The sequence below is a fragment of the Pristiophorus japonicus genome, chromosome 3 (genome assembly GCF_044704955.1).
Source record: "Pristiophorus japonicus isolate sPriJap1 chromosome 3, sPriJap1.hap1, whole genome shotgun sequence".
Classification (NCBI taxonomy): domain Eukaryota; kingdom Metazoa; phylum Chordata; class Chondrichthyes; family Pristiophoridae; genus Pristiophorus; species Pristiophorus japonicus.
Genome location: NC_091979.1, coordinates 158700951 through 158717758, shown reverse-complemented (window position 1 = coordinate 158717758; position 16808 = coordinate 158700951). Strand labels below are relative to the sequence as shown.

Sequence of the window (16808 nt, the reverse complement as noted above, 5' to 3'; positions counted from 1 at the left end):
TCCTGGAAGACCACTGTGCGTGGGACCAACTTCAGTAAGCTTTCCATGTTTCTCTGGAATATCGCCGCGGCTGATCGAATCAGAAACGGGCATCTGGTGTAAATGAAGAGACCTTTGTGCGTGTTGATGCAGATGAGACCCTTCGATGATCCCTCCAGCTCCTGTGTCATGTAGGCCGAGGTCAAGTCCAGCTTCGTGAATGTCTTTCCTCCCGCCAGCGTCGCAAAAAGGTCGTCAGCCTTTGGTAGTGGGTATTGATCCTGCTGAGAGAAACGATTGATAGTTACTTGTAATCACCACAGATCTGACGGTGCCCTCTCCCTTGAGGACTGGAACAAACGGACTGGCCCACTCATTGAATTTGATCGACAAAATGATCTCGTTGCAGCCGGTCCAGCTTGATCTCTACCCTTTCTCTCATCATGTTTGGTACTGCTCTCATCTTGTGATGGATGGGTCGCGCCCCCGGAATTAGGTAGATGTGCACTTTTGCTCCTTGGAACTTCCCAATGCCTGGTTCGAACAGCGAAGGGAACTTGTTTAAGACCTGGGCACACGAAGTGTCGTCAGCGGATGAGAGTGCTCGGATGTCATCCCAGTTCCAGCGTATCTTTCCCAGCGAGCTCCTGCCGAGCAGCGTGGGACCATCGCCCGGTACCACCCAGAGTGGTAGCTTGTGCACTGCTCCATCATAGGAGACCTTTACAGTAACACTGCCGATTACGGGAATCAGTTCCTTTGTGTAAGTTCTCAGTTTCATGCGAATGGGAGTCAAGACCGGCCTTGCTGCACCACAATTTATCGAAAGTATTTTTGCTCATAATGGACTGGCTTGTACCCGTGTCTAGCTCCATTGACACCAGGAGTCCATTTAATTCAACCTTCACTATTATCGGGGGACACTTTGTGGTAAATGTGTGCACCCCATATACCTTTGCCTCCTCGGTCTGAGGCTCTGGTTTGTCGTGATCTGCCATGGATCTGTCCTCCTCTGCAACATGGTGATTTGCAGGATTAACAGGGTTTGCAGCTCACCTGCACATATGTTGGAGGTGTCCCATTGTTCCACAGACCTTGCAAACGTACCCTTTGAAGCAGCATGATGGAAACGATGATCACCCCCGCAGCGCCAACAAGATGTTAATGGCCTTGCATTCGACACCCTTGATGGTGGACTCTGATATCTGCGGACGTGCAGCTGCAGGCATGTGGGGCCTGCCCTGTCCATTGCGATTTGAAAACAACATCACTTTGTTCACAGTACTTGCAGCAGTACTCGTGTGCTGAGAGATTTGCTTAGTGTTGTCACTGGTGGCAATGAACGCCTGGGCTATCGCTATGACTTTACTCAAGGTTGGGTTCTCTACAGTCAAAAGTTTGTGAAGGATCACTTCATGGCCAATGCCAAGTATGAAGAAGCCTCTGAGCCTGTGCTCCAAATGTCCTTCAAATTCCAATGTCCTGCAAGGCATCTTAGTTTGGCAACTTCCTGGCCTTCAGATCTTTTGTAGGTGTAGAACCGGTACCTCGCCATCAGAACGCTTTCCTTCGGGTTCAGATGCTCCCGGACCAGTGTGCACAAATAATTGTACGATTTCTCTGTGGGTTTCGCTGGAGCAAGCATATTTTTCACGAGGCCATACGTTGGTGCCCCGCAGTCGGTGAGGGGAATCGTCCTTCGTTTGGCAGCATTCACTTCTCCTTCCAGTTCGTTGGCCAAGAAGAATTGGTAGAGTCGCTCCACGAAGGTTTCCCAATCATCTCCCTCCGAGAATTTCTCCAGGATGCCCACTGTTTTCTGCATCATTGGGTTTGTCATCTGTGTCTCGTCGCCAGTTGTTATGTATGAATAAAGAGTCTGACTGGATACTGGGAGCTCAAAGTAAAGTATGACCGTAGTCTTTTATTGCAGGTCTCCAGAGTGTCTCTCCAGCCTGTGAGGCCTCCTTAAATACCTGTGTGCCCTAGGTTTCTTGAGTCGCAGGCCTACCCAGTCCAGTCAGCGTAGCACCTCTTCCAGGTTGTGGAGGTGTTCCTCGGTGTCCCGACCTGTGATGAAGATATCGTCCTGGAATACGACCGTTCCAGGAATGGATTTGAGCAGGCTTTCCATGTTTCTTTGAAAGATCGCGGCTGCTGATCGAATGCCAAATGGGCACCTGTTGTAAACAAACAGTCCCTTGTGCGTGGTGATTGTGGTCAGTAGTTTGGATTCGTCGGCCAGTTCTTGGGTCATGTAGGCTGAAATGAGGTTCAACTTGGTGAATAGCTTGCCGCGTGCCAGCGTGCCAAAAAATCCTCTGCTCTCGGAAGCGGGTATTGGACTTGTAGGGACACCCGGTTGATACTGGCCTTGTAGTCGTCACAGATCCTGACCGAGCCATCCGCTTTTAGGACGGGAACAATGGGGCTCGCCCAGTCGCTGAATTCAACAGGCGAGATGATGCCCTCTCTCAGCAAATGGTCCAATTCGCTTTCAATTTTCTCCCGCAGACATACGGCACAGCTCTGGCTTTGTGGTGCACTGGTCTGGTGTCCGGGGTGATGCGTATCACTACTTTGGTACCTTTGAACGTCCCGACGCCAGGTTGGAATAGTGACTCAAATTGCTGTAGGACCTGTGAGCATGAACTTCGCTCCACAGATGACACTGTATGCACATCCCCCCATTTCCAGTTCATCTCAGCTAACCAGCTCCTCCCCAACAGTGCGGGACCATTGCCCGGGACAATCCAGAGCGGCAGCTGGTTCACTGATCCATTGTGTGTGACAGCTAACGTTTCACTGCCTAGCACTGGAATGATTACTTTGGTGTACGTTGTAATTGAATCTCAATGCATTCTTGTTTGGGTCTGCTGGCTTTGAGTGGCCATAGCTTTTCGAATTGTTGAACGCTCATGAGTGTACCGGGATGACGTTTAATAGGACCTTCATCATCATTGGTGGCGTTTGGTATATGAGCTGTGAATGTTTGCCACATGAACCCGCTGAACTTCAGCATCCATTGATTTGCCCCACGCATCATCCTGCCTCGCAGACCCCTCTTCTGGTCCATCCGCCTCATAAATTAGCCTGGTCGCAGGCTTCCTGCATATTCTGGCTAAATGGCCAGTGAGGTTACAATTTCTGCAGGCGAACTGTTGAAACCTGCAAGTCCTAGCAGCATGTCTGCCCCCATACCTCCAGCATGAACTGAGATTCCATGTTGTGAACAAAAGAGCTGTTACCAGGCATCCCTCGCTGATTGTCCCTTTGACTGCTCTTGAGCACCCTGTTAGTGGGTGTCAATGGCCCCATCCCAGAATGCATTGTCCACTGGGATGGCGTAAATGTCCGTTCAGCCTGCCATTGTCTGTGTTGAAAACCTGTTCTGGGGCCTATTGCTGCCTGGGGTGTGTCGAACTGCCCTTGCCTGCCTGCTGGGCTCTGAGTCGCGTTTATGATATTGACCCCCTGATCCATTGCCACGTTGGAGTCAGGGTTGCGCGCGTATATTATCTTGGTTTCCTCCTCCCCCGCCATAAAAGTCTGAGCCAGCAACGCCGCCGCTTCCAAGGTCAAGTCCTTGGACTCGATTAACTTTTGGAAAATCCCGGCATGACCGATGCCCTCAATAAATAAATCCCTTAGCATCTCCCCCCTGCAGGCGTCTGTGAACTTAAGAGGCTGGCCAAGTGCTGGAGGTCCGCAACGAAGTCCGGTATGCTCTGTCCTTCCTGACGTCGGTGGGTATAAAATCTGTGTCGGGCCATGTGTATGCTGCTCGCCGGTTTGAGGTGCTCACTGATTAGCTTGCTGAGCTCTTCAAAGGTTTTGTCCGCCGGCTTCTCGGGTGCTAGCAGGTCTTTCATGAGCGCGTAAGTCTTAGATCCACAGCTGGTCAGTAGATGAGCCCTTCGCTTGTCGGCCACTGTATCTCCCAGCCAGTCCTTCGTGACAAAAGCTCTGCTGAAGCCTCTCAATGAAATCGTCCCAGTCCTCACCAACACAGTACTGTTCCTCTGTGCTACCAGTGGCCATTCTCGTGGGTCGTTGATTCCCGTTTCTCGTCGCCACTGTAAAGTCCTTACACAATACCACAAATCCACACGAGGCACATTCTATAGACAAGGTCACTCTGTGGCCTGCACCTTTATTCACAGGACCAAGAAGTGATGACCCTGCGTGGGACCTCCCTTTATATACCTGGATGAAGAGTGTCTCCCACAAGTTCACCCCCTGTGGTCAATGTGTGCATTTCTTAGGTGTATACAGTATTGCAGTGTTGTTACATGAAGGTTACATACATGACACTTTTGACTCAGAGGCGAGGGTGCTACTAACTAAGCCACGGCTGACACTCTATAACAGTGCAGTCCAACATGTGATTTTCGCCAACTTTTGTGATTGTGATTAAAAATTACAATCATGTCAAGGGGTTATCAACTATACTTTTTAACCTCAAAAATAAAAGCATGGGCAGCTCCTAATCATTATATTTTTGGGGAAACACATGTGATCACTTCTTTCTTTCAGTAATTTCTGCTGGAGGTCAATCTTGTGTCATGAGAGGAACACAAGAAGGCTTTTCATTATCAACCTGCCATATATTTTTAACTCTCTCTTTCAATAATTCACAAACCTTGGACCCATTCAGTCTTCCAACTTCTATTTTTAGCAAGAATAGTAATCCCTTCTGGAACTCGGAAAAGCTAGCCAGAAGCAAACTAAAAATAACCTCACGCACAGATCCTTTGTGCAAGCGAACAGTCTTCAATTTATGTGCAATCATGATTCTTTCAGACAGTTTGCAAACGAAAGGAAGGATTTTGTTGAATTATTGAAACCATCCCTCTCATTTGTCTGCTGCAACATATCATCAGGGAGGTAATTACAGGAATCTGCAAATCAATTTTTTACTCTCTTCCACGGTCTTGAAACAATTGTATCAGCATGTGCAGAGAGGCCTGCCCTGTCTGTATTATTGATGAGACTAGAGAGAAGGGAGAGTGCATGCTGCTATTTTTAGCTCTGGTTTTACAGCCGATGTCCCCGAGAGACTTGAAAAGCTCCAGGACAAGCTGCTGTTATTTTAGGCTGTGCTGGTTATTATTAGAAACGCTCTGTCAGATCTCATTTGAAGCAGAAATACCTTTTAAACCCCAACAGTAAACATCCTAGCACAGCACAATTATATGTTTCTAAATCTGGTCTACTTCAAACCCCCTTGCAGTCTCCAGACCAAGCACAAGAAAATCCTTCAGAAATGTCCTGTCTGGCTTCACCACCATTACAAGATATCACTCATTATACATTTTATGCTGCTCTGTCAGTGATGAATGGGGGTTAGCCACATTTTATAGTCAGCATGCTTTCTATTGTATGATGTCCACACTAAATGATTTTTATTTTTAATTTTTATCCCTCCAATCTTCTTCTCTCCTCTCTTGAAGGCACTGACTCAATAACAACTTGAACTGATGTGGTCTCCTCTACATTGGGGAGACTAAACGCAGATTGGGTGACCGCTTTGCAGAACTGTTTCGCTTAGTTCGTAAACGTGACCCTGAGCTTCCGGTCGCCTATCACTTTAATTCTCCGCACCACTCCCACTCTGACCTCTCCATCCTCGGCCTCCTACACTGTTCCAATGAAGCTCAACATAAGCTCGAGGAACAGCACCTCATCTTTCATTTAGACACTTTACAGTCTTCTGGACTCAACATTGAGTTCAACAATTTCAGACCATAACCTCTGGCCATATATTTTTTTCCCGTTCCTCCGTTTGTTTTACAAAGCCCTCCTTTTTTTCTCTTTCCCATGACAACTGGAAAATGATTCCACCATTCACAACCCATCTAAACTCATCTTTTGTTTCTTAACTTGTGCCATTAACATCTAATTTTGGCCCATCATCCCTTTTGTTTCTTAAATCTCTTCTGCCTTCCAACCTACCCCAGACCTTCCCTTTTGTGCTTTCCTCCTCTCCCCCTTTCACTGCCCCTGCACTTCCTTAAAAATCTGTTACATCTCAAACTTTTCCAGTCCTGACGAAGGGTCACAGACCTGAAATATTAACTCTGTTTCTCTCCACAGATGCAGCCTGACCTGCTGAGATTTCCAACATTTTCTGTTTTTATTTCAGATTCCAGCATCTGCAATATTTTGCTTTTATAACAACTTGAATTTGTATGGTGCCTTTTACATAAAGGACCAGCCCAAGGTGCTTCTCAGGTGGGCGTAAAGAAATGGATGTTGATCTAGGAAGAAAGATTAGATGGGGTGCTTGAAAGCTTGATCAAAGAGATGGGTTTTGATCAGGTTTTAAAAGTGGAAAGAGAGGTGGAGAGACAAAATGGTTTAGGATGGGAGTTGCAGAGTGTAACCACATTGGGGTGTAATTCCACGGGCATCAGGTCCACTCCATAGCTTTCAAAAGCAACTATTATTCACATGCGAGCCTAGACGGATTGATAGTAGACTATTTGACTGTAGGGGGCACCGCTGCTGAGTCTGATCCAGTCGTCATGCAGTATCCACGTGTTCACTTCCAGCAGGGTTCACTGGTTAGTGATGAGGAGTATGAACCCTGGCTGCTGTTTTCCCCGCCACAAACTGCGTTCTCTAGCCACTGACTCCATCCCTCTCCCGCATCTGTCTGAGGCTGAACCAGACTATTCGCAACCTAGGTGTCATATTTGACCCTGAAATTAGCTTTCGGCCACATATCTGCGGCATAACTAAAACCGCCTATTTCCATCTCTGTAATATTGCCTGCCTTTGCCCCTGCCTCAGCTCTCCTGCTGCTGAAACCCTTATCCATGCCTTTGTTATCTCTAGACTTGACTACTCCAACCCGGTCCTGGCTGGACTCCCACATACTATCCTACGTAAACTTGAGTTCATTCAAAACTCGGCAGCCTGTGTCCTAACTGGCACCAAGTCCCGCTCACCCATCACCCCTGTACTCGCCGATCTACATTGGCTCCCGGTTAAGCAATGCCACGATTTCAAAATTCTCATCCTTGTTCACAAATCTCTCCATGGCCTCGCCCCTCCCTATCTCTGTTAACTCCTTCAGCCTCACAACCCCCCGAGATGTCTGAGTTCCTCAAATTCTGCCCTCTTGAGCATCCTGGATTATAACTGCTCAACCAATGGTGGGCATGTCTTCAGCTGCCTGGGCCCTAAGCTTTGGAACTCCCTCCCTAAACCTCTCCGCCTCGCTACCTCTCTTTCCTCCTTTAAGACGCTCCTTAAAGCCTACCTCTTTGACCAAGCATCTGCCGTAATTTCTTTTTATCTGGCTCAGTGTAAAATTTATTTGTTTTGTTTTAAAACACTCCTGTGAAACGCCTTGAGACGTTTTACTATGTTAAAGGCGCTATATAAATACAAGTTGTTGTTGTTGTTAATATTTCCTACATTACAACAGTGACTACACTTCGAAAGTGCTTTGGAATGTCCTGAGGTCATGAAAGATGCTGTACATGTCCAAGTCTCTCTTTTGTTTCTTTCTCCCAAGCCCAAATGTGTTGAGGACAATTGTGTCCCCCCAAAACTTGTCTAAGTTGGAATCAACTAACTCAGCACAAACTGTGAGTGTACCACAAAAGTTGCATTTACCCACTAAGCCATGGGGGAGATCAGGAGTTCGTATTTAATATATTTTATAAATTGTGGACTGACATAGCTTTGAAACACATTTTGTAGTTCATCAGTGACAATTTGAAGCATGAACTTACGTCAGCTTCACTCCCTTCTCGCAGGTTGTAAGTCAAGTCGTGTTGAATGTCTTCGATGAATTTCTGTGCGTATTCCGGATACAGCTCCAGTACTTCCCGCAGACCCTTCAGGATAATGTACTGCAGGTCACAGTAGGTCAAAGCCTTCACGTTGGCATTGGTCTTAATCACCTGGTCCTTTGCCAAAAAATCGGAGCCAATCAAGTCTCCTTTTCCTGGATAGGTGAAGAGAAACCCCAAGTCAGTAGTTTTCTACATTTTTCTGGGACAGTTGTTTTTTTTAATTCATTCACAGGATGTGGGTGTCGTTGGCAAGGCCAGTATTCATTGCCCATCCCTAATTGCCTTTGAGAAGGTCGTGGTGAGCCGCCTTCTTGAACTGCTGCAGTCCGTGTATACTTCTTTGCAGCAGTCAGTTAAGAGTCAATCATATTGCTGTGGGTCTGGAGTCACATACTGGTCACACCGGGTAAGGATGGCAGATTTCCTTCCCTAAAGGGGGGGACATTAGTGATCCAGATGGGTTTTTACGACAATCCGATAGTTTCATGGTCACCATTACTGATACTAGCTTTTTATTCCAGATTTATTTAATTAACTGAATTTAAATTCCACAGCTGTTGTGGTGGCATGAAACTCGTGTCTCTGGATCATTAGTTTAGGTCTCTGGATTACTAGTCCAGTAACATAACCACTATGCTATCACACCCATCAAACATGGCAACGGTGAAACGGGTACAAAGACACTTTTACTGTTCCTGTGCAAATACAAATCATTACTGAACAGCGCACTGTATTGTGAAGTTGTCCTTGATTCAGTACTAAACACCGAATTTCAATAAAAATTTGCAAGCTTTTGGTTACTATTAGGTTACATGTGGCTTTGAATAGAACATGTCAACATTTGGCCCCAAGGTGGCAACATACAGAAGGGCGCACTGCTGGTGCAGTTACAAATATTTAATTCCCTCACCCCAATGCACTGTTGCAGTTATAGGATGCAGCTTAAAGGTTGACTCCAATTCACATTAAACTAAAATTTCTGTGGAATATTCAGACTAAACCCTAATTTAAAAATTATTTAAGGGGGGATGATAAAGTGTTAAAGTGCTCAATGTTTGGAAACACCTTGGTCCCAGTGAACTCACTGAATTGTAAAGGCAAGCAGGTTGTTTTAGAAATCTGATTAATTATTGAGAGGAGCTGAGCATATGCTGCAGCAAATGTAATAAAATCAATTCATTGACTATTCAACGCTGCAAACAACTATTACTTACTCATTTGTCTAAACAGTTAACATGTTAAAATGCTTGAGTGGTTGACGTTTACATTGCATATTAAAAGTGTATTTGAACTTGGAGGATTGCTACTGAAACATTCGGCATTTCTAATCATGTGCAGCTTGCTTGCACTCACGGCTGCACCCTGGGATAGCAGCCCAGATTGTCCTCAGTAGTGGCCTTTCCACCCACTGTTGGAAGGGGGCAGTATGGGGCACGAAGTAAATGGATCGCTCCATGACTGATTCCACCCTTGGATCAGGGGCGCTATATTTTAAAGAGCCATCTTGCTATCCTTAGCAATGTAGGATGCCTTATCATGCTGGAGTTAGCTGCATCCAGTATTGCTATGGTGCTAATAATGGCAAAATCTGACATATGATGCCACTGATATTACCGCCGACCTTGGATATGTTCATCCATACTCCACTGTACGTATTCAATGTCTGCAGTGGCAAGTCCAGGAAGTGATGCTGATGGGAGGGGAGCTGGGGTAATGGATTTATGAAAGAGAAATCATGTTTCTTGAGGTAGTAACTAGCAGAATAGATAAGGGGGAACCAGTGGATATGATGTATTTGGATTTTCAGAAGGCATTCGATAAGGTGCCACACAGGAGGTTATTAAACAAAATTAGGGCTCATGGGATTGGGGGTAATATACTAGCATGGATTGAGGATTGGTTAACGGATAGAAAACCGAGAGTAGGAATAAACGGGTCATTTTTGGGTTGGTAGGCTGTAACTAGTGGGGTACCGCAAGGATTGGTGCTTGGGCCCCAGCTATTCACAAATTTTTGGATATTAAGGTAATCAAGGGATATGGGGATAGTGCACAAAAGTGGCATTGAGGTAGAAGATCAGCCATGATCTTATTGAATAGCGGAGCAGGCACGAGGTTCTCCTGCTCCTATTTCTTATGTACTTATGGCTCCCTGTTGACCTCCTGCACTTGTCTGCCCCAATACCACCCAAATTTGGGCAGCAAAACCGAGGAAAATCCAGGCATTCAATCCTGGGTACAATGGTCACGCTTATCATGTGCAGAGGGATCAATTGGAGGGAAAACAAATGTGAAGACATTGGTTCAAAAAACAAGGCTTACAGCCAGCTGATATACCATCTGCTCTCCTGTAGTTTACTTCTTAGTGTCTTATGTAGAATTTGTAGCACAAAAATAGGCCATTTGGCCCAACTGACCTATGCCAGTATTTATGTTCCACAAGGAGCGCCTCCCACCCTACTTCTTCTAACCCTATCCTTCTATTCCTTTCTCCCTCATTTATTTATCTAGTTCCCCTTAAATGCATCACTGGGCCGTAATTTGCGGCCCCTACGGGTGTGTACAGGTGCGCACGAGGTTCCAGGTTTAGGCATGCGAAGTGCATGTGCTAAAACCTGGAACTTGCGATCTTCTTGACAGATCGCACCCATTCCCAGGAAAAGGGCCTTTGCGGGCAGAGAGTTGGGCTATTTGCCCAACGAATGCCTGTGAAATTCTTGCACCTGATAAAGGGTGAAAGACTTTAAAAGCACAAAAAAATCATTCTTTTTCAATAATTTATACATTTAAAAACCTATGAAATAATGCAAGTTTATTTTTAGCCCCTTTAAACGTACATTTATTTTTCCCAAAAATTAATTTTTGTTTTAAATCTTTAATTAAATGCCATTTTGATTAATTTTAAATATGTGATGTTTAAAAATATATATTTGAAGGGTATATGTATTTTTGGGGGTATTCCCATTCATACTTATGGTGATTCCGTACCTACGGAATCGTCATAAGTATGAATGGGGATCCCTTCTTTCATTGGTTGGGTCGGCCCACACGATCCCATGGGCGCTTGTGAACTATATGCGCCCTGGGATACATGGGCATCTATGCAGGTAAGTGCGTAGATTTTTTGCTGGTCAGAGGCATCCGCCCGCGGGAAGCCACTGACCGCAAATTCAGGGCCTATGTTATTTGCCGTAGCTACTCCATGTGGCAGCGAGTTTCACATTCTAAGCATTCTTTGCGTAAATAAGTTTCTCTTGAATTCCCTATTGGATTTTTTAGTGACTATCTTCTATCTTATATTTATGGCCCCTAGTTTTGGACTTCCTCACAAGTGGAAATATCTTCTCTACATCTATCCCACAAACCCCTTCATAATTTCAAAGAGCTCTATCAGATCATCTCTCAGCCTTCTATTCTCTCGAGAAAAGAACTCCAGCCTGTTGAGTCTTTCCTGATAGTTATAACCTCTCAGTTCCGGTATCATCCTTGTAAATCTTTTTTACACCTTCTCCAGTTCCTCTCTATCCCTTTTGTAATCTGGAGACCAGAGACTGTGCTCTTTATGTGTGGTCTAACCAAGGTTCTACATACATTTAACATAACTTCTCTGTTTTTCTATTCTATCAAGTCTTCAGTCACCTTTACCTGAAAATGGTCCTTTTCTGCTTAAATTAAAATGAGCCTGAAGAAAAGTGCTAATAATAGTCATGTTTAGAATCTGCTCAAGTACTAACACACTTTCTTTCAACTCCAGCCAGTGGAGATGTTACCCTCTTTCCGGTAAGAGTGATTAATGCATGTGGTGCCATATTTAGCCAAATCCAAAGCCAGAGGGAGAGTGGGATGAGAGCTTCTCCTGAGGGTTTTTACAATGGAAACCTAAGTGTCCTCAATAATTAACACCTTCACACATTAAGTCACAAAATAGGTGGTAAAATTACCTTTTATTTTGAAAAAAAAAACAGGCTTTCGGGAAAACTTTCCTCTGCTCATTATTTTTTAGTGAATTCAAAATGTATTTATTTTTAATAAAAAGGTTTTGATTATTTCTGATAGTAATAAAGAAAATAGAAAACCTTCCTATTATGTTTATGGCATCACTAATACATAGTGGTCAAAGGAAACTATCCCCCCTTGGTGTCTAATTTATTATTTTGACATTTCTAGTGAGACTAAGTAACATCAGCTATACTTGAAGAGCATTACCAAATGAGTTGAGAAAGGTAGGGGGAGTGACTGGAGACATGGTTAAAGACTAGACATACTGGGTTCTACTTTTGTTGCACCGGCATGTACTCTCTTCACTAAATGTTCCCACTGAGGTACGGTGGAAACCATCAGCTCGACAGACTGATCCTATTAACAGTGTACTCTTCCCTCCCAACCGCAGCAAGGAAGCCAGATGAGAAATGACTTGCCTCTGAAGGTATTCCTTAATTAAAACATCCAGCATCTTTTGCCTGCACAACCATCCAAGACAGATAACTGAAACAAAGAATAATTCTCCCTCTGTGATCATTCATCCATCAGCCAATTAATATCAATCATTGTGGTGTAATTTAACGAGCTCCACGTGCCCAATGAAATATTGTGTATATATATACTTGCTCACTAAGCTTTTTCACAAGATTAACAGATTGGAAATGCAACAAATGTTTAATATCCATATATTGGACACACTCTCTAGTCGTATACTGTTAAAAGCAAATTTCAGCAAGAAATATGCACAGACCAAAAAGTTCTTTAAAAACATTTTGCTGCCTCATTTCAATAGGTTTGAGAACTCCTGAACTATCAACCATCATCGAGCATACTTTTCCTTTAGTGAAACCTACAGAGATACAAAGTTAACATGGCTGAGAGATTCTCAATGAATATTGGAGGAAGTTAAGACAACAACAACTTTTATTTATGTAGCACCTAACATAATAAAACTTCCCAAGGTGCTTCATAGAGTGTTATCAAACAAAATTTGACACCGAGCCACATAAGGAGATATTTATGGCAAATGACCAAAAGTTTGGTCAAAGTGATTTGGCTTTAAGGAGTGTCTTTAAAGAGAAACGAGAGGTAGAGAGGTGAAGCGATTTCGGGAGGGAATTCCAGAGCTTAGGGCCTAGGCAGCTGAAGGCATGGCCACCAATGGTGTAGCGATTAAAATCGGGGATGCTCAAATGGCCAGAATTAGAGGAGCGCAGATATCTTGGAGGGTTGTGGGGCTGGAGGAGATTACATAGATAGGGCCATGGAGGGATTTGAAAACAAGAATTAGAATTTTAACATCGAGGCATTGCTTAACCGGAAGCCAAAGTAGGTCAGCGAGCACAGGGGTGATGGGTGAACGGGACTTGGTGTGAGTTAGAACACGGGCAGCAAAGTTTTGGATGACTTCAAGTTTATGGAGGGTAGAACATGGGAGGCCGGCCAGGAGTATGTTGGAATAGTCAAGTCCAGAGGTAACAAAAGCACGGATGAGGGTTTCAGCAGCAGTTGAGCTGAGGGAGGGGCGGAGTCGAACGATGTTACAGACGTGGAAATAGGCGGTCTTAGTTATGGTGTGTATATGACATTGGAAGCTCATCTCGGGGTCAAATATAACACCAAGGTTGTGAATAATCTGGTTCAGCCTCAGATAGTGGCCAGGGACAGGGATGGAGTTTGTGGCAGGGACCGAAGACACAAGAGAGCTCCCAATTAATGCCCACCACCTGAATACAATTAACAAGTGGGACAGTACCCGAGGAGAGAGAAGTGTTTACAATATCAGCTAACATGGGGGCCAGGAAGGGAAGTTGGATGGTCAACAGTTTAGTTGGAATAGGGTTAAGGGAGCAGCCATGAGCCTGATCTCATCTGTTGGAGGACTGAGTTATGAGGGAAAACAGACTTTTCAGCCTTGAAAAGTAGCAGCTGACAGACCTGATTAAGGTTTAAAAGATAGTAAATGGTATGGAAAAGGTAGATCCTGAACACTACCCCAAACTAAACATTACACTACAATAGTGACTACACTTAAAAATTACTTAATTAGCTGTAAAACACCTTGGGATATCCCGAGGTCGTGAAAGGTGCTTTATCAAGTTCTTTCTTCCTTAAACCATAACAGAAGGACAAGAGGGTACAGGTTCAAACTAGTAAGAATTAGTCAGGAAGTTCTTCAAAGAAGGAGTGATCAATACATGGAGTGGACTTTTGGGTAGAGTAATGGATGCAAAAACTATGGAATAATTTCAGAAACAGTTGGATGCCATGTTGTTGGGTCTATCTGGATGAGGGGCTGAATGGCTTTCCACATCTGTATTTATCTTGTGATTTTGTGAATCTAGAGAGCAGGGAGATGTACAGCTAGAGAGACGGGATGAGCCGAGAGCTGTCGTTGTATCAACATACCCAACTCTGTGGAGATTCGCAAAAAAGTACAGAGTCCACAGACCAGAAGACACTTTAAACCATCATCATCATAGGGAAGTATAAATTGTGCTATTTTGGAAGAAGTGTATGACTGTAACCCATTTTATCGGTTACATTTTAAATATGAAAATGTATCAAGTTGGACATTGATGTGAGTTTGCTGTTGTGACTGAGACCGAGACTGACAGTACATTCACTGCCATGTGCTGCCCCTGTAATATTGACACACCCTTTTAGTGTTCAACATCTCTTTATATCTCTGTGTACATTCAGCATTTCATCAGGTGCCAATTACGCTGCACCATTCAGGTCTGTGTACCATATTTAAAAGACCTACATAAGGTTTTAATGTCGTTTTCTTCTGAATCCTGGATTGCTGGGAGTTCAAGTGACAATGATAAGAATGAGCTAAAAAGAAACGAAAACTATGAACGATGAAATGGTGAAATAAGACGAGCGAAGTTCAAGTGACTTTATGTAATGACTGAAGCCCCGGATTAAATTACAACCTCACATGCACTTTCTTCCAACTGCAATTGTTTGTCTATAACTCTGCAATATATACTGTTGTCTCACTAATGGCAGAAGTAGAGCTAAAATTCTGTTCATTGAATCTATGAGAGGCTATTGTGATAGCAATTCAGTGGATTCGTGTTTAGATGCAATAAATGAACAGTATTTTGAAATTCTAAGAACAGAATTATGAATGAAATAATGGCCCACTCTATTACTACATTGTAATGGACTCAAAATAGTTTACTTGCTTGTAATTACATGTCTTTTAGTCGCTATTTAATAACTTCAATATATTTGCATGTCCTACAATCTACCTTTACATTTGAAAGAAAAAAGACTCATCGTGATATCTTGTCTTATCGCAGCTCGCTGTGCTTCACACAGTGAATCATCTTGAAGAGCAATGAATGATGTTATCTGGGAAAATCCCATAAACAGCAATGAGATTAATTGCCAATTCACTGATTATTAGTTCAGCGAGGAATGTTGGCCAGGAAACCAGGAGAACTTCCAAAGGACCTTTAAAAAAGAAAGAATAACTTGCATTTCTATAGTGCCTTTCATGTCCTCAGAATGTCCTAAAGCACGTTACAACCAATTAAGTACTTTTTTTTGTGAAGTCACTGTTGTAATGTAGCAAAAAACAGCAGCTAATTTGGGACCAGCAAGGTCCCAAAAACAGACGTGAGATGATGACAAGATAATGTGTTTTTAGCTGTTGGATGAAGGATAAATATTGGCCAGGACACCCAAAGAGTGGCATAGTGCCATGGCATCTTTTACGTCCACCTGAGAGGGCAGACGGGGGCCTCGGTTTAACGCCTCATCCGAAAGACGGCACCTCCAACAGTGCAGCACTCCCTCAGCACTGCAGTGTCAGGCTAGATTTTGTGCTCAAGTCTCTGGAGTGGGATTTGAACCCACAAACTTCTGACTCAGCGGTGAGAGAGCTATCAATGAATACCTGTAATACTACAACAGGGCAGGCTCTTGGTTTAACATCTCATTAAAAGAATGGCAACCTTGTTAGTGTGGCACTCCCTCAACAGCTTGGTCTGTGTATTCAAATCTTGGAGTGGGCTTGAAACCACCACATTCTACTTCATAGGTGAGAGTGTGCCACACGTGGTAACACAGAATCAGGATTAGAGGACCTCTGTATTTCACCAAAACAATAGGGAAATCATTTTGAAATGAAAATTCACAATCTTGGATAGTAAACAATAATGGATCCTTTTTCATGAATTTAAGTTGAACTAACTCAACCATGGGGTTTCAGGAGCACTCTGGGTTGACTCCTGCAGTTTGCAACATTTTTTGAACCCATTGACTGGATTTGTTTATTAAAATAGGTTAACAATTCCATTAAAATAGCAGAGAGAGAAATCTGATGTGAATGTGTTAAATATTGCTACACTATCAGCACTCACAGTAATTTACAGGCTCTGGTCTCATTCTAGGAGACAACATCAAAATGCCAATGCTCTGAAACAGATAAGAAAGTAAATTAGCAGTTTAAACTTTTATACCTCCATCAGAGAAAGATGAATAAAAGCATTGTATTTGTTATGTATGCACTAAAGGTACAAACTGAGTACTGTTTAACTGAACAAGGTACAACCTTGGCTCTGCTTTATTACGGCCCAAAATGCCTGACTCACAAAATGGCTGGCCTTTTATACCAGAGCAGCACCATGTGCGTGCTGCTCAGTGGCCTCCAACAATGATACCATCTAGTGGCTACAAACAGCATGTACATACATGACAATACCCTCCTCTGAGATCTAATCACAGTCTTTCACAGGTTGAGACGGGCCAGAGCTTTACGCTCACGGGTTGACTGTCTCAGTTTGATTCCGGCCTTGGGTGAGTGTGCGGAGTCTGTTGTGGCTGGTGGTTGGATGGCTGGCTTGTTGGGGGTGGCAGTGGCCATGTCAGGAATTGCAAGTCCATTTTAATTGAACAGGTCCGTGATGGGAATTCCGGGTTCACTGATGACCCTTGAGTCCACTGAAAGCTGCTGGTAGGTTGGTTGGTTGTCGATGGTTTCTTCGTCCGACTGCTCTGGCTCGTCTGTGTGCCTCAGTTTTGTTTG

The 16808-nt window shown here is 43.9% G+C and overlaps 1 protein-coding gene across 1 annotated transcript in view; it reads right to left on the bottom strand.

Moving 5' to 3' along the window:
- kcnh3 (potassium voltage-gated channel, subfamily H (eag-related), member 3) overlaps positions 1 to 16808 on the bottom strand; it is a 939094-nt gene that overhangs the window by 126994 nt on the left and 795292 nt on the right. The window contains exon 10 of the mRNA XM_070875952.1: positions 7725 to 7939. Coding sequence (XP_070732053.1) covers positions 7725 to 7939 — 215 coding nt within the window. The remainder of the gene's footprint in view (positions 1 to 7724; positions 7940 to 16808) is intronic.